Below are 22,888 nucleotides of genomic sequence, written 5' to 3' on the forward strand. Positions count from 1 at the left end.
AATAGCCTTGAATTTGAATGTGAAGAAGCAGCGGAGACCTGACTGTATTTCTACCTAATTCTAGACAGATTACTTGACGCAACAGTTGTTTTTTTGTTGTTCTCTTTTATTCTTTTCCTGATTTGAAATGTATTGTAAGGTCATTATTTCATTCATCACATTACATGACATGATGCACCAAGTCTAATACAATTGTTTACAGGAATACACTGAAACATACACAATGTTTTACAATGGATACATGAAGTATAGCTCATTGCACTTACAACAGTGAATGTAACATTTTATTCATTTAGGGACTCTGCCTTTTATTTTCTGTAGCTTTTTTCAATTCGATTACATTTTTTTATACACCCCCCAACATTTTTCGTATATGGAAGCCAGGATATCCCTTTTGAGGGTTTTTTTCTTCTCATTTTACAAACACAACATGTATAGAAACTCGACACTGACCAATATGTTTCTGAATACAACTTTTTGTTTTTAGTCTGTTTTTAGTCTGCACAGTCTGCACGAGCCAGCCACATACACAATGCTTTAAAAAAAAGCAATAACTGCTCTTTTTTTGTATTTTTTTTTTTACACAAAAGCACAAGTTTGGCGAGGTCGGCGTGTGTGGCTTCACTGCACACTATGGCGTCCCGTGCCTGTGATGGTGTTTAGTATGACATTTACATGTTGTACAGCGTGGTCTATGGTCCTGACTGGTATTTACAGTGAATATGGTTGCCAGGTGAAAGGAGAAGCCTGAGGCTGGGGAGTCGGGCGTTAGGTTGCATTAGCTCATGCATTTGTTACTTTTCACTATATTCAAAGATGACTGCTCCCTGGTTGGTTGTGAAACATTTTCCTGTAGCTTTTTAAAAAAATGTTTCAGCATTCCCTTCCTAAACCTGTCTGTCACCCTTTTCTCTTCATCCATAGTAATAAATACTTTTGTTGTTCACTGTGCATAGCCATCCACAACCGCCCACAGTAAGGGCAGATCGTCACAGTTTGCTATGCTACTTTAAAAGCAACATTTTTGGTTGACGTAAAAAAAGACATGAGTGTTTTATTTGTCCCTGGCAAAATGCTGTGGTCTGGAGCCCATGTAAGCCAGAGTAGATGTAGGACTGGATGGGACAGTAACAAGATGGCTTTCTTGATTGACCAACATTGGAATAATAAGCCCTTACTACGATGCATATTAACGTCCCCTTTTCGTTTCGCCACGGTGCATTTTGTGTGTGCATTCCTGAGGCAAAGTGATTGAACACAGTTAAAAACTCCTTCAAACATAAACATACACAAGTCATAATTGGATTTGGATAAATATCGTTTCCCTTATTTTTATTTATTTTTTACAGCTTTATTTTTATGACCTCTATATCTATATCTAATTTACACATATCTGATATTCCAGTCAGGGGACAATGACTATATGTCACCAGTCTGTTCTAATGGCAGTGAGCCTGTGAGGTGCTTTCCATGCCAGTGTCTATTTACTGTAAGCAGGCCTTTGCATCAGCTCCATTAGGTCAATATTGAAACGATCATCATTCTATTCCATAAACTTCATAGAGATATGGACAGTGTACTAATGACTATTCATCTGTATGATAAAATAATATTTCTGTATAGATATTCCATGAATGTAAGTCGTAAAAATATCTCCACTTTTTTCCCCCTTTTTACATTGAACTAATTCGCCCATACTTGAAATAGCAGTTAGTGTACAGAGTGAGTTGTGGGTTAAGGGATGTTCACACTATAGCCTCCCAAGGTCCTTCAAACCAGATGAATGGTGAGTGGATATAGCCTACAATGGTTTTCTGTGGGTCACACTAAAAGGAAACAAGCGTTGTAGTGCCAGCAGCCTCCCATCAACGTTCAAACTACACGAGTATCATATTATGTTAATAGGTATTGGCAGTGTACACACACAAGGTCAACCCCTTTGATCATGAAAAGTGCCTGTCATTACAGAAATATTTGTGTTATATATTATCATATATATATAGTATTTGTTTTACATATACTGTATATTTATATCCAGTACCACACCTACTCAAGGGTTTTTCTTTATTAGTACTATTTTCTACATTGTAGAATAATAGTGAAGACATCAAAACTATGAAATAACACATATGGAATCATGTAGTAACCAAAAAAGTGTTTAACAAATAAAAATATATATTTTTATTTTAGTTTCTTTAAAGTAGCCACCCTTTGCCTTGATGACAGCTTTGCACACTCTTAGCATTCTCTCAACCAGCTTCACCTGGAATGCTTTTCCAACAGTCTTGAAGGAGTTCCCACATATGCTGAGCACTTATTGGCTGCTTTTCCTTCACTCTGCGGTCCAACTCATCCCAAACCATCTCAATTGGGTTGAGGTCGGGTGATTGTGGAGGCCAGGTCATCTGATGTAGCACTCCATCACTCTCCTTCTTGGTCATATAGTCCTTACACAGCCTGGAGGTGTGTTGGGTCATTGTCCTGTTGAAAAACAAATCATAGTCCCAGATGGGATGGCGTATCACTGCATATCTTAACTTAACCAGCATGGCGTATCACTGCAGAATGCTATGGTAGCCATGCTGGTTAAGTGTGCCTTGAATTCTAAATAAATCACAGATAGTGTCACCAGCAAAGCACCCCCACACAATCATACCACCTCCTCCATGATTCACGGTGGGAACCACACATGCAGAGATCATCCGTTCACCTACTCTGTGTCTCACAAAGACCCAGCGGTTGGAACCAAAAATCTCAGATTTGGACTAATCAGACCAAAGGACAGATTTCCACCGGTCTAATGTCCATTGCATGTGTTACTTAGCCCAAGCAAGTCTCTTCTTATTGTTGTCCTTTAGTAGTGGTTTCTTTGCAGCAAATCGACCATAAAGGCCTGATTCATGCAGTCTCTGAACAGTTGTTGAGATGTGTCTGTTACTTGAACTCTGCTGTGAAGCATTTATTTGGGCTGCAATTTATGAGGCTGGTAACTCTAATGAACTTATCCTCTGCAGCAGAGGTAACTGGGTCTTCCTTTCCTGTGGCGGTCCTCATGAGAGCCAGTTTCATCATAGCGCTTGATGGGTTTTTGCGACTGCACTTGAAGAAACTTTAAAAGTTCATGAAATGTTCCGTATTGACTGACCTTCATGTCTTAAAGTAATGATGGACTGTCGTTTCTCTTTGCTTATTTGAGCTGTTCTCGCCATGATATGGACTTGGTCTTTTACCAAATAGGGCTATCTTCTGTATACCACCGCTACCTTGTCACAACACAATTGATTGACTCAAATGCACTAAGGAAAGAAATTCCACAAATTAACTTTTAACAAGGCACACCTGTTATTAATTGAAATGCATTCCAGGTGACTACTTCATGAAGCTGGTTGAGAGAATGCCAAGAGTGTGCAAAGCTGTCATCAAGGCAAACGGTGTCTACTTTGAAAAATCTCAAATATAAAATATATTTAGATTTGTTTAACACTTTTGGTTACTACACGACTCCATATGTGTTATTTCATAGTAACAGTGTAGATAATAGTTTTAAAAAACCCTGTAATGATTAGGTGTCCAAACATTTGCCTGGTACTGTATATATAATTGATATATTTAATCTCTTCATAGAATTGGCTTAATTCTTCAGCAGCTTTATTCACTTTACGGAATAAGAAGTGCACAAATTGGCAGCCAAATATTGGGATCCACAGCTGTACTGTACGTAGAAGACCATTCACTGTACCCATGCTTGAAGCAATAAGATGGCAGACTTTTATGACAGTATTCTACATTAAAGAAATGGCATCCGATTCCCTATAGCCTTTAGTGCACAAATAGAAATAGCCTGCCGTTTTAGGGTGCCTATATAGTTAATCCTTTGGCAACGGGTCCCAATTTTCAGTGAGGAGACTCAAACATGCCCAAAAACAACAACATTGAATCAAATTCCTGACGTAAAAGTATTGTAGCTATATACAAACAAGTCAATTTGTTTTTGTAGCAGGAACGCTACAATAAAGCAGTATTTTTCTCAGGCATGACAACGAGTGATATTCAGTTTTTTTTTTCTTCCCTAGTATTTCCCCTAAATATGATTAATTGCATAGAACGTTTGAAATTGAAAAGTTGCTGTCGACCACACACTTCTGTTTTATTTTTCAAATATTGGTTTGTTTTGTGGTTTTGTAATAGGATGATGAGAAACACACGCATACTCACACATACACACAGACATCAGGACCGTAACGATACAGAAGTGACTGTTACTGAGATTTTGCCGGAGCATGCTTTATCCCAGCGTCCACACACACACACAGAGAGAGAGAGAGAGAGACAATATACATCAGGTTTGGGATCCCATCAGTAGGCCCCTGTAGCATCGGAGTGCCTGACCAGTCCCACCTGACCAGTCGAACTACACTGCACTGCAAAGAACAGCAGGAAGAACACTGACCTGAGAGGTTTCTGTGACAACTGTCAACATCTTGGGGTTTGCAGTTTGGTCGCAAAAACAAAGGCAAATAACTATCTGTGACTGAACCAACTGTATCTTTGACCCTTCAGCGTCTAATGCTCCAAACACCTTTAACATGCACATAACTCATACAGCCACATGTGAGTGTGCGCAGACTAGGTTTCTCCAGTGTGTCAACCTCAGTATATTTGAAACACATCGCCTATATGTTCTACTTCAGTCAGTAAGTATCATCTCTTTTCCTTTTTGTGTTCTTTTGGATATTAAAACATTTGTAGTAAGCCAGAAAACACGAAAACCCATTGATGATGATGACAGTCAACAATAGAATGCTTAAGTACTTCAAGTCAGATTCAATGGTGATTTGCACTGGTTTGTATTAGGTGCCTCTCTGCTGTCTTGCAGTGCTCACATATCAAAATGGGCAGATAGTATGTGCCTTGTCTGGGCAGTAACAAAGTACAAGAATGGATTCCCAGGGTCGTATTCATTAGAGCACACCGTTGCAACACGTTTTTACAACGGAAAAATGACAATTAGGGTTTCTTATTGGACAATTTCAGGTAGTACCTCCCTGTTTCAGTCCGTTGTTTCTTCGGTTTGGTGCCTAGTGAATGTGACCCAGGTGTGGCCCTGTTAAGATGTGATAGCAGAAAATCGCACAACTCAGATATACAGACAGAGGCAACACATTCCTGACCACTAATTTTGACACAAGACTGTGTTCTTTACTGATTTCCTTCCACATACTATTGCATTTTCAGAAATCATCATAAATCATAAATCAATAAATAACGTAATCAATTATTATGGCAACCATAAACACATAAATGTATGAAAAATAAATCATATAAATCATTTCAAACCTAAAAGTGAAACAACGTACAAAAATATTAAATGAATCTCACAGCCAGTGTTCTAGCTGACATCATTATCACATAAAAAAAAGTCTGCAATGAAAATAAGCTTTATGGACACAACATGGAGTACAAAAATAAGAGATGTCACTTTCCTCTAAATAAAAAGAATGGCATGATTAAGGCGAATCCGCTATCATGTAACAGAAAATCAGGCAAATACAGAGCGAGAACGAAAAACTGTTGTAAAAAATAAAAAAAATAAAAAAATAAACACCAGAGATCCAAACGTTGTGGGAAGGTTCAGAAACACTATGAACCCAAACGTTCTGGGGATGTTTTTTATTTTCTTAATGGCTTTGCAATGGCAAAAAAAAAAAAAAAACCTAGCCACATTCGACTCTCATGGTGCAACCAAAACCTCCCGAATGATGATTCTCCCATTCTGTGGCCAGATTCAGTGTTATGTCCACCTTGTCTTCTTTTGGAGTTTTTTAAAATGAGTTTTATTATTAACCAGTGTCTTATGGCCTCTGTGATTGAAATGGTGAACAGTGTAAGGTCTTGGATATAAAGTTCCATGCATTCAAAATCCTAAATCCACTATACACTTCTTAGACACATAAAAAAAAAGACAAAGAATGAGTCAGCATAAAAAAAGAAAACGGTGCCTTCTTTCATTCTGGAATGTAAAGATTAAAACAGAACTAACCGTGGAGTCGTCATGCTAGTCGTCCTTATTATGTATTTTCTTTTCTTCTTTTTCTTCTTCTTCTTCTTCTTCTTCTTCTTCTTCTTCTTCTTCTTCCCTAAATTGTTATCAGCATCCAAATGAAACAGGAAGTATTTAGTACCAGAAAAACCTACGAAGCGCTTCAGTTTTCTTTTCTTTATTCGGAGATGAAAGGAGAGTGTGTCTGAGCACAGGCTTACGGAATCAAGGATCCTAACCTGCCACCATGGCCACGCCCCCTGGGATGTGTTCCGCCCCCAGCAGGCAGCAGCACAACAGCCCACAGACTAGAGCAGTGGTTCCCAACCAGGGGTACTAGGACTTCCGGGGGGTATTTGGCCTATCAACAGGGGGGTACTTGAGAAGACTCATGAGATAATAGGCCGACTGGTAAAATGCACATGAGGAGGTACTTCCGTGGTACTCCGGGCAGATCAAAATTCAGTTACCTGAAAAGAGGTTGGGAACCACTGGACTAGAGGATAGCATCATCAGTGTGCTGGGGTGTCACAGTATTGTGGCTCCCTCCCATCCTCCTACAGAGCAGCTGGATGGAGTATTCCTTAGTACAGAGCCCATTCCCCAAAGGATAATGGCTGTTGGCGAGGTGGTGCTGAAAACCTGGACAGTGGCAGAGAGCAGGCGGAACAGGCTCTCTATTCAGCTAGCCGCTCTCTGGAAGGGTCCTCGGGGCTTGGGACCTCCGTGCAGACAACAGCCCTAGGGTGTTCTGGTGGTCCCAGGGTGTCAGGGGCCTGGATCTTTGGCTGTGGGCATTGCAGCCTGGTGGCCGCAAAACGATCTGGAGAACGTGAACACAAAGTCAGGTGACTGGTATCCTATGAGTATCTTACAATAGCCTGAATGAAACAGTAAACACATTTAAATGGATCTCCAATGAATGACAGAGGAATGCACAACTTAATGAAATAATTCTGTGGAAATAAGCGTTCTAAATGAACCCTCTCATTATATGCAGAGTTGAGCATACGATTAGAACAGAGTGAAATCCTATGATTCAACACTAGATGGTAGAAGAGCAGAAGAAAAGCAGGACTGAACTGTACAGTGTACTGAGGTCTGTGCAGGTTATGTAATTGTACTACCTCTCTATTACATTACACTCAGTTTATCCTCAGTGAAACACATTTAACAAAATATTAACAGTAACAACCATTCATTGAATATTGTGATTGTAAGGGCATGGCAGCCTACATGTAGGCTCTCGCTCACTGTATCGGACATAAACACAGCAGAACAGTCCATTTCACAGACAGCTCGAAACACAAGATGGTTTAGTGTGCACGAGGCTCCATTCATTCCATCAGCGGCACCAATATCTGTATATGAGAACGCTATGCTGAGAGAGACAGACTGGGGCTGTGGTCACATGGGGCGGTTAGTCATCATGGCATGGTTGGCTGCAACACCTTGCACTACAGATATACAGCATCTCAGGCAGCACACTGCCATTTCTGACAGGTGAACCCGACGGACATACTGTATGTTGTCGACCGATAATGCATCAGTCACACACTGGATTCAAATTCATCTTCTCCAGAAGGGAATCAACCACGCTTAAATGTATTATTTAAGGAGACATTGTGTTCGCTTCCGGAACGTCTCCACTGAGATAACAGCCGTATAGGATTACAGAGCATTATGGGTGCTGTAGTTGTACATCATCATCATAAGCCAGCGGGAGTATGTGTTTAAGGAGATGTGACTGTGTGTTATGCTAATGAGGGCGTGTTAATCAGATATACTAGGGGAAGTTACGGTAGAGCCTGTTAAGGGGTTCTCCTTGAGCTTGTCTAACAGGACCCCACGGGGACAGCCATTCCAAACTAAAGTTCCAGTCCTCAACACTAGGGGTTTTATATTGGGTTCATTGGGTTGCTATGATGTAATGTACTGTAACATGGTCTCTCTCTCTCTCTCTCTCACTCTCTCTCTCTCTCTCATCTCTCTCTCTCTCTCTCTCTCTCTCTCTCTCTCTCGTCTTCTCTCTCTCTCTCTCTCTCTCTCTCTCTCTCTTCTATCTCCTCTCCTCTCATCCTCTCTCTCTCTCTCTCTCTCTCTCTCTCTCCTCTCATCTCCTCTCTCTCTCTCTCCTCTCTCTCTCTCTCTCTCTCTCTCTCCTCTCTCTCTCTCTCTCTCGTCTCATCTCTCTCTCTTCTCTCTCTCTCTCTCAGCTCTCTCTCTCTCCTCTCTCTCCTCCCCTCTTCTCTCTCTCTCTCTCTCTCTCTCTCTCTCCCTTCTCTCCTCTCTCTCTCTCTCTCTCTCTCTCTCTCTCTCTCTCTCTCTCTCTCTCTCTCTCTCTCTCTCTCTCTCTCTCTCTCTCTCTCTCTCTCTCTCTCTCTCTCTCTCCTCTCTCTCTCTCTCTCTCTCTCTCTCTCTCTCTCTCTCTCTCTCTCTCTCTCTCTCTCTCTCTCTCGTATTCTGTGCACTACTGCCCCACTGTGGTAGAAGGAAGCCTCCGTGAGCGTAGTGGTCAATTCCTGTAATGTCTGTGTGTTCCTGCACAATTTGATGTGTGTGATATTCCCGCCTTCCTGTGAGTCTCAGGCGATGTCAGGTGATCCACACGGTAATGCTATCTTCAATAATGCTATGTTAAGCATGAGGGGGTCGGTTCAGGTGTCACGTTACAGGACGTTTAGATATCACGTCGAAACGTATTGTGTGGAACAGGTAGCTGTTAGCCTTATTCATTACAATTCGATCCCGGTGAATACAATCAAGTCGCCCTGTGACCCTAAAAGGCCGTGACCTCAATGGGCACCATGGGAGAGCAGGGCTCCGATGTCACAACTTCACAACACAATTATCAACCAATCAGGAGTGTTCTCTTCTGTCACAAAGGCAATGATGCTATAATATAAACAAACGTTGTGGCTGTTCTGTTTCCTCCTCCAACACTGCCTTGGTTCCACAGCTTTATTCTTGGGCTTAGTTAATTACTCCGGAGAGGTTATAGAACAATGCTGGTTTGTCATTTTCAACGTAGCAAAGCAATCATACGTTACCACTGCGTGATATGAAATCTATGATGCACCATGGGGGAAGAGGAGGAGGTAGAGAGATGAGGAGGAGGTAGAGAGATGAAGAGGAGGTAGAGAGATGAGGAAGAGGTAGAGAGATGAGGAGGAGGTAGAGAGATGAGGAGGAGGTAGAGAGATGAGGAGGAGGTAGAGAGATGAGGATGAGGTAGAGAGAAGAGCTGGTAGAGAGAGAACGGAAGGTAAAGAATGGTTACTTTAGCAAACAAAGGTAAACCAGAGCCATCTGTATTTGTAGCGGATGAACAGTGAAGAGTTGAGAAGTGTACAGTGTATGTTGTGGGGTGGGGGAGTGGAGAAGAAGGGGTCCCGGGGGGAGGTGGATGGATACACAATCTTCTGGCACACATTACCACGTCACTCAATCTCATATCCATCCATGGATACTGTTACCGGCCAAAGAGCCTGTCCATAGTCAGAGAGCGTGCTCTGTTCTCTGTGAATATGATGAGTCCAGTTCATAACCGGATAACCCACTTCATCTATTATTGCATTATTAAAAACAGCGGGATAGCCAGAAAGTAACAATACCCTAACTATACATGCTTGAGGGTAGAGTGTTTTGTTTAAAGGAAAAATCCACTAAACATTTTTGTGACTCTTTGCTTCTTGAAAGTGACACTTTGCTTCTTGAGAGTCCAATATCTTGTGCTACGCTTGACTGCAGACATGCAAAACATTTTGGGACTGTATCAACAGTGGATTAATGAAGAAAATACCAAATGATACCAATTTTGGAGTGGTGTTTTTCTTTAACTATTTGTCACCCGATGCTTTGTGGTATAAAGGGACTGCAGTTGAACCACAAGATACTCTGCTGTTCAGTTACAAACTACTATAATCAAATATGGGATTTTCTATGCTCTCTATAAACTGGTAGAAGAGGTAGAAGATAACAAAATGGTGCTAACACTGCCAAAACGAATGACACAATGCCACAGACAAGTGTAGGTAGAATTTACCCTGGATTACATGCTCTCTCATTGAGTCTTTCAATGTGCCTTATATTAACCCTCGGAGGTAAGATCAAAACTCTTCATGAAGGTTGTGTCACATACATTTGGACATCGAAGGCCATTCGGCAGACTCTTCTATAGCCCTGGTTCCCCATAGAAACGTGACCTGCGGTTGGCCCTAGAGAATCGCAGTGTCAATGCCAGTGTATGGATGTTACAGTAATATGGCTGTTACAGTGCACTCATGCAGAGGCTGACAGAGAGCCCATGGGTCAAGGGTCAGGGTTCATGAAAAGGTTAGCGCAAGGTGCAGTGCTGGTTTGCAGTAAACAGTATCAGCCTACAATAGCAGGAGTTACTTGACTGCAACATATTAAGAGATGAAGAATCTAGAATCTACTTTACTGCGAACTAAATCTTTCCCACACCATCCCTGCATAATTAACTATATTAGTAAATAATGATTATTGTTTTGTGATAATTCTTGTGTCATTAGTGTATTACTAAGAGGTACCCACCATCCTACCTTTTCTAATCTTAGTTGTGTTCGATGAGTCTGTGTGCACTACTTACTGTCTGGCCTGCCAGAGAAAGCAGCATTGTTTCTCTGCAATCGTGGGCTCAGGCCTGGAACATGCAGCATCCATTGATTCCTGTCCTCATTGGCTGAATGAGGGTGGGAAAAAACAATCAATCTTGAGCTGATTGATCTTGATCATGTTAGGTTCGCTAATCTTTTCCAATTATATTTTTAAATTCTGCAACTTGAAATATACACAATACTGTATGTACTACTTACTAATAAGTTAATTGTCATTTATGTTTTTCCATATTACACTACGATAAAGCCATCGAGTCTCTTTGGAAAATACATACTTTACAAAGTAGTTTTGTTGATGTAATTTTCTGAAAACGAGGGAGCTTTAGGCAGGGAATAGAGATTTTGGACTCACCAGTGCGCTCAGATTTCCTCTATCGATGGCTATATCTCCCCCCCCCCTCTCTCTCTCATAGTAAAACAAAGCAGGGGTCTTCCTAGGTTTTTCTGGTACGAAGCCTCACAACGTCCTCCATAACATTTACAGACACCTGAAATCACACGATCCGTGAGACTCCCACTTGTCACTTACTGGGCTGAGCTGTCATACCGTTCTAAAATCCTTGTTCAGGACACAGGAGAGACACTCAAATCTGCACATAGGGCCTACAAACAATTCACACAAAGTGGTCTGGGGGAAAAAACGGAACCACCCACACACAGTTAGAAGAAATAGTATTTTTACTTGGTAACACAGGTGAACACTTACCTTCATCTCAACACCTCACCACAACGAGGTGAACTTCTTGCCAAAACCGGAGATAGCTGTTGGAGGGAAGGAGGGAGAGAGAGAGAGAGATTAGGCATATTGTAGCAAGTAGAATGGACTGTAAAGGTTACGTTGACGGAATAACATGAAAGTTCCACAGAGAGAGCGAGAGTAAAAACGTCTGAGATCCAGCATGGCACCTTCTCCTAGTTTTCCTGCTGCCTCCGCAGGGTTTCCTGGTAGGACTTTAGAGAGGAGACTATCCCCCTCCATCCCCGGTTGACCTGTTGCCGCGCTCCCGATGCCACTGGGTCTAGGGGCGGCCTTGGAGCCTGCAGGGAGAAGGGGGAGGGGGAGGGGGATGGATGATGATTAGAAACTGATTCTCCGAAAATGTACCTACAGTACGAGAAAGAATCTTAAAATTAAGTTGAATGCCGATAAGTGTAAACTATGTTTGGTGTACTTTTCAATTCAAATACTTTCTTTTTAATCCAGTTGATGCCATACTCCAGTTTAGTGCACACTAACACAACAGTCTGAAGCCATTGCATTTATCTGGAGATGACCACACCAGCTTTTGACATAAATCTGATACCCAATTTGCGCTTTACAGACTGTTTCGAACCCGGGTCTCTATTTCCACAGAACTGTCTATGCAACTGTTAGCGAGGTGATGGGACTGTATAGACTATAGCAGGTATTCCACCAGGGGTACGCGCAATGCCATCGGGGGTACGCCAAATAAAAATGTGATTCACATTAAAAAAACAAAAAATAAGAATCGAACTATCCGTTTATATTTTCCAACAAAGCTATGCATTTGGGTGAGGTTTTTTTCTCGCCTGAGTAGCCTCGTTTCACTGCCAAAAATAAAATTCAACCATCTAGTGTTCAGCGAAATAACAACACAATGTCAAATACAGGTAGCCTAGTCAAATATTAACATCCAATCACATTAACTGTTACTCTCTCGCGGGAATTCCACTAATGGTCCGTATGTAGCCTGCTGCTGCTCATGTTGGTATCTGTACTGATGGCGCAAAACCCATGACAGGGAGACATATTGGAGTGGTAATGCCCATGCAAGCAGTTGCTCTCGACGCCACTTGGGTACACTGCAGCATCCACCGAGAGGCTCTTGCTGCCAAGGGAATGACTGACAGCTGGAAAGACGTTTTGGACAATACAGTGAAAATGGTTAACTTTGTTAAAGCAAGGCCCACGAGCAACTCTCGTGTATTTTCTGCACTATGCAATGATATGGGTAGCGACCATGTAATGCTTTTACAACATACACTGATTATCAAGGGGCAAAGTATTGACACGTTTTTTTTAAATTGAGAGATGAGCTTAAAGTTTTCTTTACTGACCATAATTTTCACTTGTCTAACAGCTTGCATGATGACGAGTTTCTCACACGACTGGCCTATCTGTGTGATGTTTTTTCTCGCCTGAATGATCTGAATCTAGGTTTACAGGGACCCTCTGCAACTATAGTCAATGTGCGGGACAAAATTGAGGCTATGATTAAGAAGCTATTCTCTGTCTGCATTAACAAGTACCACACACAGGTCTTTCCATTATTGTATGATTTTTTGTGTGCAAATGAACTCAAGCTTACAGACAATGTCAAATGTGATATAGCGAAGCACCTGAGTGAGCTGAGTGCGCAATTACGCAGATACTTTCCAGAAACAGATGACACAAACAACTGGATTCGTTATCCCTTTCATGCCCTGCCTCCAGTCGACTTACCGATATCTGAACAAGAGAGCCTCATCGAAATTGCAACAATCGGTTCTGTGAAAATTTTATTGAATCAGAAGTCACTGCCAGATTTCTGGATTGGGCTGTGCTCAGAGTATCCTGCATTGGAGAATCGTGCTGTTAAGACACTGATGCCCTTTGCAACCACGTTCCTATGTGAGAGTGGATTCTCGGCCCTCACTGGCATGAAAACGACTAAATACAGGCACAGACTGTGTGTGGAAAATGATTTAAGACTGAGACTCTCTCCAATAAAACCCATCCTTTCAAGCACATCATTCTCATCAATCTGTGGTGAGTTATTCACACTTTTTTATTCACAAATAAGGTTTTATATGTAAGATGGTTAAATAAAGAGCAAAATTATTGATTATTATTATATTATTATTTGTTTCCTGGTCCTATAAGAGCTCTTTGTCACTTCCCATGAGCCGGGTTGTGATAAAAACCCACACTCATTCTTATGTGTAATAAATGTATCCTATAGTGTGTGTGTGTGGCAGGCTTACAATGATGGCAAAACACAGCATTTGAGAGTGCGCTGACCCTGGTGCTAGAGGGGGTACGCAGCTGGAGGTTGAACGTTTGAATGGGTGCGGGACTATAAAACACCATCCAGGACATACATGCCACTATTTCTGAAAAAAACCCAAACAATTGTCAGACTCCAGCCACCTGAGACATGGACTGTTCTCCATGCTCCCATACTGCAGGCGGTACCGGTGAATCAAGGCTCAGATAAACAGACTCCAAAACAGTTTCTATCCCCTGGCCACAAGACTGTTAAATAGCTAACAACTACTGCTCTCACTCACACCTAAGCTGCTGCTAAAATGATTATTGATTTGATTTATTACCACCGCTACTCTTCTTTAACCATTAGTATTTATCTATGTATCCTACTACTGGTCACTATTACTTCTGTTTACATGTATATATTACCATTAGTATATTACCACAAGTATTTATATATTCCTGCTACCAGTCACTTTTCAGCCTTGTTTACATGCACAATACCAGTCAAAAGTTTGGACACACATTTATTAAACAATTTTTTTAACAAATAAAATCCTCGAAAATGGCAAATTAACCGAATAGATATAATATTTGCCTTAAAGATAATCATTTAAAACCTTGCTTACATTTGTGTATGATTACATGTATAGTTGAAGTTAGAAGTTTACATACACCTTAGCCAAATACATTTAAACTCAGGTTTTCACAATTCCTGACATTTCATCCTCGTAACAATTCCCTGTCTTAGGTCAGTTAGGATCACCACTTTATTTTAATAATGTGAAATGTCAGAATAATAGTAGAGAGAATGATTTATTTCAGCTTTAATTTCTTTCATCACATTCCCAGTGGGTCAGAAATTGTTTAATTTGGGTCAAATGTTTCAGGTAGCATTCCACAACTTTCCCACAATAATTTGGGTGAATTTTGTCCCATTCCTCCTGACAGAGCTGGTGTAACTGAGTCAGGTTTGTAGGCCTCCTTGCTCGCACATGCTTTTTCAGTTCTGCCCACAAATCTTCTATAGCATTGAGGTCAGGGCTTTGTGATGGCCACTCCAATACCTTGACTTTGTTGTCCTTAAGCCATTTTGCCACAATTTTGGAAGTATGCTTGGGGTCATTGTCCATTTGGAAGAGCCATTTGCAACCAAGCTTTAACTTCCTGACTGATGTCTTGATATGCTGCTTCAATATATCCACATAATTTTCTTACCACATGAGGCCATCTACTTTGTGAAGTGCACCAGTCCCTCCTGCAACAAAGCACCCTCACAACATGATGCTGCCACCCCCGTGCTTCACGGTTGGAATGTTGTTCTTCGGCTTGCAAGCATCCCCCTTTTTCCTCCAAACATAACGATGGTCATTATGGCCAAACAGTTCTATTTTTGTTTCATCAGACCAAGACATTTCTCCAAAAAGTACGATCTTTGTCCCCATGTACAGTTGCAAACCGTAGTCTGGTTTTTTTTATGGCAGTTTTGGAGCAGTGGCTTCTTCCTTGCTGAATGGCCTTTCAGGTTATGTCGATATAGGACTCATTTAATGTGGCTATAGATACTTTTATACCTGTTTCCCCCAGCATCTTCACAAGGTCCTTTGCTGTTGTTCTGGGATTGATTTGCACTTTTCGCACCAAAGTACGTTCATCTCTAGGAGACAGAACGCGTCTCCTTCCTGAGCGGTATGAAGGCTGCGTGGTCCCATGGTGTTTATACATGCGTACTATTGTTTGTACAGATGAACGTGGTTCCTTCCGGCATTTGTAAATTGCTCCCAAAGATGAACCAGACTTGTGGAGGTCTACAATTGTTTTGCTGAGGTCTTGGCTGATTTCTTTTGATTTTCCCATGATGTTAACTTCTTGTCAATATGGGGGCGCTGTTTCACCATTGGGAAAAATAGTGCCCAAATTAAACTGCCTCGTACTCAATTCTTGCTCGTACAATATGCATATTATTATTACTATTGGATAGAAAACACTCTCTAGTTTCTAAAACCGTTTGAATTATTTCTCTGAGTGAAACAGAACTCTTTCTGCAGCACATTTCCTGTCAGGGAGTGAGATTTCAGAAATCGAGGTCCCTGTTCTAAGGTCAGTTTATAAGTCCCCATGTAAGCTATGAGGGTACATGCACTGCATACGCCTTCCTCTAGATGTCAGTAAGTGGTGAGAATTTGAATGGAGTCGATTGCGCAATCTGGGACCTTATATTAATTCAACTTCCGTTGAAAAGGAAGTACCGTCCTTTTCAACGGTGCGCCCGGACCAAGAAGACATCACAATGACGTCCTGCAAACGCTTTCGTTTTAGTAGTTCTATATCTCCGGTCATGTTTTTATTCGTTATAGGTGTTAAAGACATCATAAGGTAGTTAATTTAAACCGACTTATAGCAGTTTATAGCAGTTTATTGCGATTTTCCTGGATTTCTTTGTGACGGGCTTCCACTAGTTGGGCACCTCTCCAGTGGGTGGCTAACGTTTAGCGGCTAATTCGACTGGACAAGAGGACATCTTTCAGCCAAAAGACGATTGTTTTGAAGAAAGGACACCTTGCCCAAGATTCTGATTGAAGCTCAGCTAATAGTAAGCAGTCTTTATGCTGTTAATTAATTGTTCTGTTGGAAAAAGTAAAATGCATGAGACGCCATTTCTTGCAGTATAGCATTGCGTTATCGCAGCCTGTATTGCGCAGTAACGATAATTTTAAAAATGTAATTCAGCGATTGCATTAAGAACTAATTTGTCTTTCAATTGCTGTCCAACCTGTATTTTTTTAGTCAAGTTTATGAATAGTTTTCGATAAAAGTAGGTGGCTTTCCAAGATGGCGCCGGACAGATTGCTTGAGCTCTTGGCTACTTTTCTCATTGCATAAGTACAATTTGTGCCGCTAAATATGCACATTTTCGAACAAACTCTATATGCATTGTGTAATATGATGTTACAGGACTGTCATCTGAAGAAGTCTGAGAAGGTTAGTGAAAAAATTTATATATTTTGGTGGTTTATACGTTATAGCTATTTTTGCCTTGAATCAATGCTAGTGTGATGTTCGCTATTGTGCTAAGCTAATATAACGCTATATTGTGTTTTCGCTGTAAAACACTTAGAAAATCTGAAATATTGTCTTGATTCACAAGATCTGTGTCTTTCATCTGCTGCACGCTGTGTATTTTTAAGAAATGTTTTATGATGAGTAATTAGCTAATACACGATGGTCTCTGTAGTTATCTAGTGGCTTTGGTGAGAGTTGTAATGGTGGCTGCAATGGTAAACTCTGATTTATACCTGAAATATGCACATTTTTCTAACAAAACCTATGCTATACAATAAATATGTTATCAGACTGTCATCTGATGAGGTTGTTTCTTGGTTAGTGGCTATTTATATCTTTATTTGGTCGAATTTGTGATAGCTGGTGATGGAGTAAAAAATGGTGGAGTATGGGAGTGGTGTCTTTTGCTAACGTGGTTAGCTAATAGATTTACATATTTTGTCTTCCCTGTAAAACATTTTAAAAATCAGAAATGATGGCTTTATTCACAAGATGTGTATCTTTCATTTGATGTCTTGGACTTGTGATTTCATTAACATTTTATTATATGATATCCCTGTGGCTTTAGGCTAGGCTATGCTAGTCAGCTTTTGTGATGGGGGTGCTCCCGGATCCGGGTTTGGTAGGCGTTTAAGCAAAGAGGCACTGAGTTTGAAGGTAGGCCTTGAAATTCATCCACAGGTACACCTCCAATTGACTCAAATTATGTCAATTAGCCTATCAGAAGCTTCTAAAGCCATGACATAATTTTCTGGAATTTTCCAAGCTGTTTAAAGGCAAAGTCAATTTAGTGTAATGAAAATTCTGACCCACTGGAAATGTGATACAGTGAATTATAAGTGAAATAATCAAATGAACAATTGTTGGAAAAATCACTTGTGTCATGCACGAAGTAGATGTCCTAACCGACTTGCCAAAACGATAGTTTGTTAGCAAGAAATTTGTGGAGTGGTTGAAAAACGAGTTTTAATGACTCCAACCTAAGTGTATGTAAATTTCTGACTTCAGCTGTATCTCTCTCTATATTTTACGTGAGAGGGGATACCTGGGAACAGATTTCTTGAATTGAAATCACTTGGAGCTTATTTCCAGTCTTTTATTTCCAACAATAAAATTAATTATTGCTCAGATAACTTTGGGGTACCAAATAAAACCGCCCACGTGTTAAATTTGGCCCGCAGGACGCCAGTTGGGGAATCCTGTCTTAGAGACTTACTCAAAAAGACTAAATTACTGTAATTGCTGCCAAAGGTGGTTCGAACATTTATTACCTCAGGGGGCTGAATACTTATGTAATCAAGATATATTAGTATTTAAGTTTTCATAATTTTGGTTTTTACAAATGTTAGAATTTTTCTTCCACTTCATTGACAAAAAAAGACTATTAAATCCATTTTAACAACATTTGGAACAATTCAAAGGGTGTAAATTATTTCTGAAGGCAGTATTCACACAGTACTGACACTCAGCACCTTGCACACACCCACCCACCACTTATGCTGCTGCGATACTGTTAGGTATTATTATTATGATTATTATTCAACCTGCTATCAGTCGCTTTCTCCTATTCCCTGCTGCCATGTTCATATCTACCTCTAATGCTCCAGTATCCCTGCACATTGTACTTCGCCTCACTGTGCATGCAGATGCACTCACACCGGCCTGCTGCCATTCCTGAGCAAGCTCTGTACTGGTGGTGCCCCGATCCCGCAGCTGAATCAACTTTAGGAGACGGTCCTGGCACTTGCTGGACTGTCTTGGGCGCCCTGAAGCCTTCTTCACAACAATTGAACCACTCTCCTTGAAGTTCTTGATGATCTGATAAATGGTTGATTCAGGTGCAATCTTACTGGCAGCAATATCCTTGCCTGTGAAGCCCTTTTTGTGCAAAGCAATGATGACGGCACGTGTTTCCTTGCACGTGACCATGGTTGACAGAGGAAGAACAATGATTCCAAGCACCACCCTCCTTTTGAAGCTTCCAGTCTGTTATTTGAACTCAATCAGCATGACAGAGTGATCTCCAGCCTTGTCTTCGTCAACACTCACACCTGTGTTAACGAGAGAATCACTGACATGATGTCAGCTGTTCCTTTTGTGGCAGGGCTGAAATGCAGTGGAAATGTTTTTGGGGGATTCAGTTAATTTGCATGGCAAAGAAGGACTTTGCAATTAATTGCAATTCATCTGATCACTCTTCATAACCTTATGAAGTATTTGCAAATTGCCATCATACAAACTGAGGCAGCAGACTTTGTGAAAATTCATATTTGTGTCATTCGCAAAACTTTTGGCCACAACTGTACATTTGGTACTGACACTGTATATAGCTTCCTCTCTAACTTCTTATTTTTTTTGTAAAAAAAAAATGTGTTACACAATTTTGATTTTGAATACTGCTCTGTTGGGTAGGGCTTGCAAGTTAAGCATTTCTCTCTACTTGGGCATGTGACAAATTAACTTTAAAAAAAAGAACTTTCCCTCTGTGTTTCCAGAGTTAGGGTTATCCATCAACTTTCCAAAGCCTTCTCAGAATTAATGCCTGGGATTAAACAGGATACCCGTGATACCTGATTACGTAACACTCTCTCTCTCTCTCTCTGTGTGTGTGTGTGTGTGTGTGTGTGTGTGTGTGTGTGTGTGTGTGTGTGTGTGTGTGTGTGTGTGTGTGTGTGTGTGTGTGTGTGTGTGTGTGTGTGTGTGTGTGTGTGTGTGTGTGTGTGTGTGTGTGTGTGTGCGTGCATCTGTCTGTCTTCCTGTTGGTCTGTCTGTCTGTTTTGTCTGTGAGAGATTTACTAATGTATGCCTACACTCTAGAAAATGCTTGGTTAAAACAACCCAATTTGGGTTATTTGGGATCCCAGCGCTGGGTAAATAATGGAAAGAACACACGCTGGGTTATTTGGGATCCCAGCGCTGGGTAAATAATGGAAAGAACACACGCTGGGTTATTTTGGATCCCAGTGCTGGGTAAATAATGGAAAGAACACACGCTGGGTTATTTGGGATCCCAGCGCTGGGTAAATAATGGAAAGAACACACGCTGGGTTATTTGGGATCCCAGTGCTGGGTAAATAATGGAAAGAACACACGCTGGGTTATTTTGACCCAGCCAGTTGGGTTATACCAAACATGGGTTAATTCAACCATCGGTTGGGTTTTTATTCACTTTCATGCTGGGTTGACGCAGCAGCTGGGTCTTTTTTAAAGTAATCCCTTAATTTCAGGAGGCGTGGTCTATTAGGGGAGTGGCAGGGCCAACTCAGTGACCCAATGCCTTCAACCCAGCAGTTGGGTCATCCAAACAGCCCAGAATGTTTTAGAGTGTAGGAGAGAACAAGTGTACTAATCCCTCTCAGTGAAATGTTCAGTGGGTAGAGCAGGAGCAGGTTGAGTGCAGACAGGGATGTTTACCTATTCCCGTGAGTGGGGGTTGAGGTGATTTTGCAGGTTGGGCTGCCCCTCCCATGACAGCTTTGGCCCCTATGGCAGTCACAGGGGGTGTGTTTGCGACAGGTGCTTGCTGGAAGAGCGAGACAGAGACAAAGTGATGAGGGACACGGTTAAACGTGGCAAACTGACTGTGCATCGCTAATTTTGTTCTGATGCACTGAGCAATGTGATTCATGTCATGTTGACCACCTATTGTAAAATACCATGCCAAAACTTCATTTGACAGACAGAGTGATGCAGAATGAGTATTATCAATGCCAGAGATCATTGGGCTGAAACCAGTTTCATGCTTCCTCCCTGCCAACCAACCAGCCGTGCATCTAAGCGTGCGTCTAGATTTACAAACTGGGAATATGATCTCCGTAAGGGGTTAATGGAACAAATATAACATAATTCACTTAGCATTGTGGACGTTTGCCAAATAATAACACAGGATTTGTCTTGCATTCACTTTGCCCGGCAAACGGATACATTCCATTCATTTCAACCCTCAATTAGCATTTTGAATGAATGATTTTGAACCACTCATCGGGCCTTTCAGAGAGAACAGGCGCCGTGACAGTTCAAATGAATGTGGTACGGGATGAATGTGATTGGATGGATACGATTGTCTAGCAACTGTCTTTCTATTTGGAGCATAGAACCATCTTTCAGAACCACATCTCAGTCTGCACATAATAATGATGATCATACACAACACGAAATATTTCATTTTACGTTATCAGTATAGGCTATAGCACAGAGATCCTATAATTCCTATAATTCAGGTTCTCTATGGCCTAGTGTATAGGATTAGATGCAAAACACAACACATAGCCAAAAAACTGTTGCATGTTGTATAGTTCTGTATATTATAAACATGTTGATGTATTCAGAGACATGAGAAAACAAACGGTAACGGGAGGACAGGGAATGATTTGCAGTGGAAGGCATTTTTGGGGGATGAATCTCTCTCCTCCATCTGAGTGGACTAGACAGAGGCTGTTACACTGCCACTATCTACAGCCACAGTGCTAATCACTAGACCAGATAAGGTCTGCCAACAGGATTTCACACACATTTAAATAAAACCTCTTCTCACCACAATGATGTGCTAGGCCTTATCAGAGAGACAGAGAGAGAGGAGGTAGAGGGGGAGATGGAGAGAGAGGGTGGTAGAAGAGAGAGGAAAAGGAGGAGGGAGACAGATGAAAAAGGGGCAAGAAAGAGATGAGAGGGAGAGATGCCACCAAGGACCTCTAAAGCCGTCTCAACACGTGAAATAATAATCTACACACATTTACAGTGATTCTCATGTAGATGGTAGATTTGAATAATCATGACACTTTCAATCCAGAGTCACTGATTGTTTGTAACCACACTTGTACTGAACTAAGTCATAATCCTGTACTCACCGCAGTTGGTGGCAGTTGCCCCAGTGGGCCTCCTGCCTGTGGCTGGCGACCGGCTTGACCAGGACCAAGCTGACCAGGCTTGGCCTGTAGACCCTGCTGGGCTTGGGCCAGGCCCAGAGGCTGCTGGCCCCCAGGGGTGGTGCCTGCAGGGGTGGTGCCTGTCTGTCGTGCCGCCAAGGTCTGGGGCTGCTGCTGCAGCTGGGTGCGCTGGCCTTGCTGCAGCCCATCCTGCTGGGAGGTAGGACCCTGTCCCCTAGAGCCCGGGGGCCCACCGGCGGATCCCGGCCCACGGCCAGAGCTGCCCTGGCCCCTGGAGGAGGAGGGAGGGTGACCCTGGAGTTCTTGCTGCTTCCTGGAGGAAGTCCGCCCATCGTGGGAGGATGAGGACTTGGAGGAGCGGCCCTGGCTGTGGTGGTGGCCCGACGGGTCCCTGGAGTAGTCCGATGAGTGATACCCCCCCTGGGAGCGCGGGTCACCCCTCTTCCCTGACGAGGACACCTGGCGGGAGTCGTGGCGCATGGACGGGTCTTTGGGGTGGCCCTTGGAGGAGCGGGAGGAGCGCGGTTCGTCCGAGTGGCGGGACGAGGCGGAGTGTCTCCCAGAGCTGGTGCTGCCGTGGTGGCGATGGTCTCGCGAGGTGGAAGATTGGCGGGTGTGGCCGTACTCGTCCTGGGGCCACAGGTCCTCCTCTGGGGGCTCATCGTAGTCGTGGTAGGTATGCTTGACGTGGCGGCTACGGCCGGACGAGGAGTGGCCACCACTGCCATAGTGGCGGGAGCTAGAGCGCAGGTCCCTGGGCTTCTCAAACCAGTCTGTCTCTTCCTGGCCAAGATGGTAGGCTTTGGAAACCAAGAGTAGATCACAGTCAATCTCCAAGTCTGACGGCGACAGAGGCATGCAGACTGAGGCCATGCAAAAGAAGAACAGGAAGGAGAGAATAGAAAGAGAAAGGAAAACTAAAAAACTAAAGAGAAGTCAAGATTTACACCCATGCATAATGCGAAAACAAGACACACATAAAAAAAGAAAACAAATGTAAAACACTGATGAAAGAAAATCACAAAATAAGTTCATCACATCAAGTAAATGAAACAACTTTTACAATAAGACGGTATTGTGTGAAAAAAAGTTCTGCATCTCAGAATAACATGCAAGTGAAAAGAAAGTGACGAACTAAGTGAAGAAACTGGACGTGGCTGCTCATGCAGACAGCAGTCAGTCAGTCGGGATGTGAGCAGCCAGAATGCGCCTTGAGACACAACACCAGCATAGCATGCAACGACTCTCTCTCTTTCTCTCATCTAGCCTT

General features: G+C 42.2%; 1 protein-coding gene across 2 annotated transcripts in view; it reads right to left on the bottom strand.

The window, feature by feature from the left end:
* Positions 1–85: 85 nt before the first annotated feature.
* LOC129830298 (protein bassoon-like) overlaps positions 86–22,888 on the bottom strand; it is a 215,734-nt gene continuing 192,931 nt past the window's right edge. For both annotated transcript variants that reach the window (XM_055892775.1, XM_055892774.1), the window contains exons 7-13: positions 21,580–22,418; positions 20,147–20,255; positions 11,587–11,718; positions 11,387–11,442; positions 11,033–11,168; positions 10,653–10,745; positions 86–6,863 (exon numbers count right to left, since the gene is read on the bottom strand). In XM_055892775.1, the coding sequence (XP_055748750.1) occupies positions 11,402–11,442; positions 11,587–11,718; positions 20,147–20,255; positions 21,580–22,418 (1,121 nt within the window). In that variant the 3' untranslated portion in view covers positions 86–6,863; positions 10,653–10,745; positions 11,033–11,168; positions 11,387–11,401. The remainder of the gene's footprint in view (positions 6,864–10,652; positions 10,746–11,032; positions 11,169–11,386; positions 11,443–11,586; positions 11,719–20,146; positions 20,256–21,579; positions 22,419–22,888) is intronic.

This window comes from Salvelinus fontinalis, chromosome 31 (genome assembly GCF_029448725.1).
Source record: "Salvelinus fontinalis isolate EN_2023a chromosome 31, ASM2944872v1, whole genome shotgun sequence".
Classification (NCBI taxonomy): Eukaryota; Metazoa; Chordata; class Actinopteri; order Salmoniformes; family Salmonidae; genus Salvelinus; species Salvelinus fontinalis.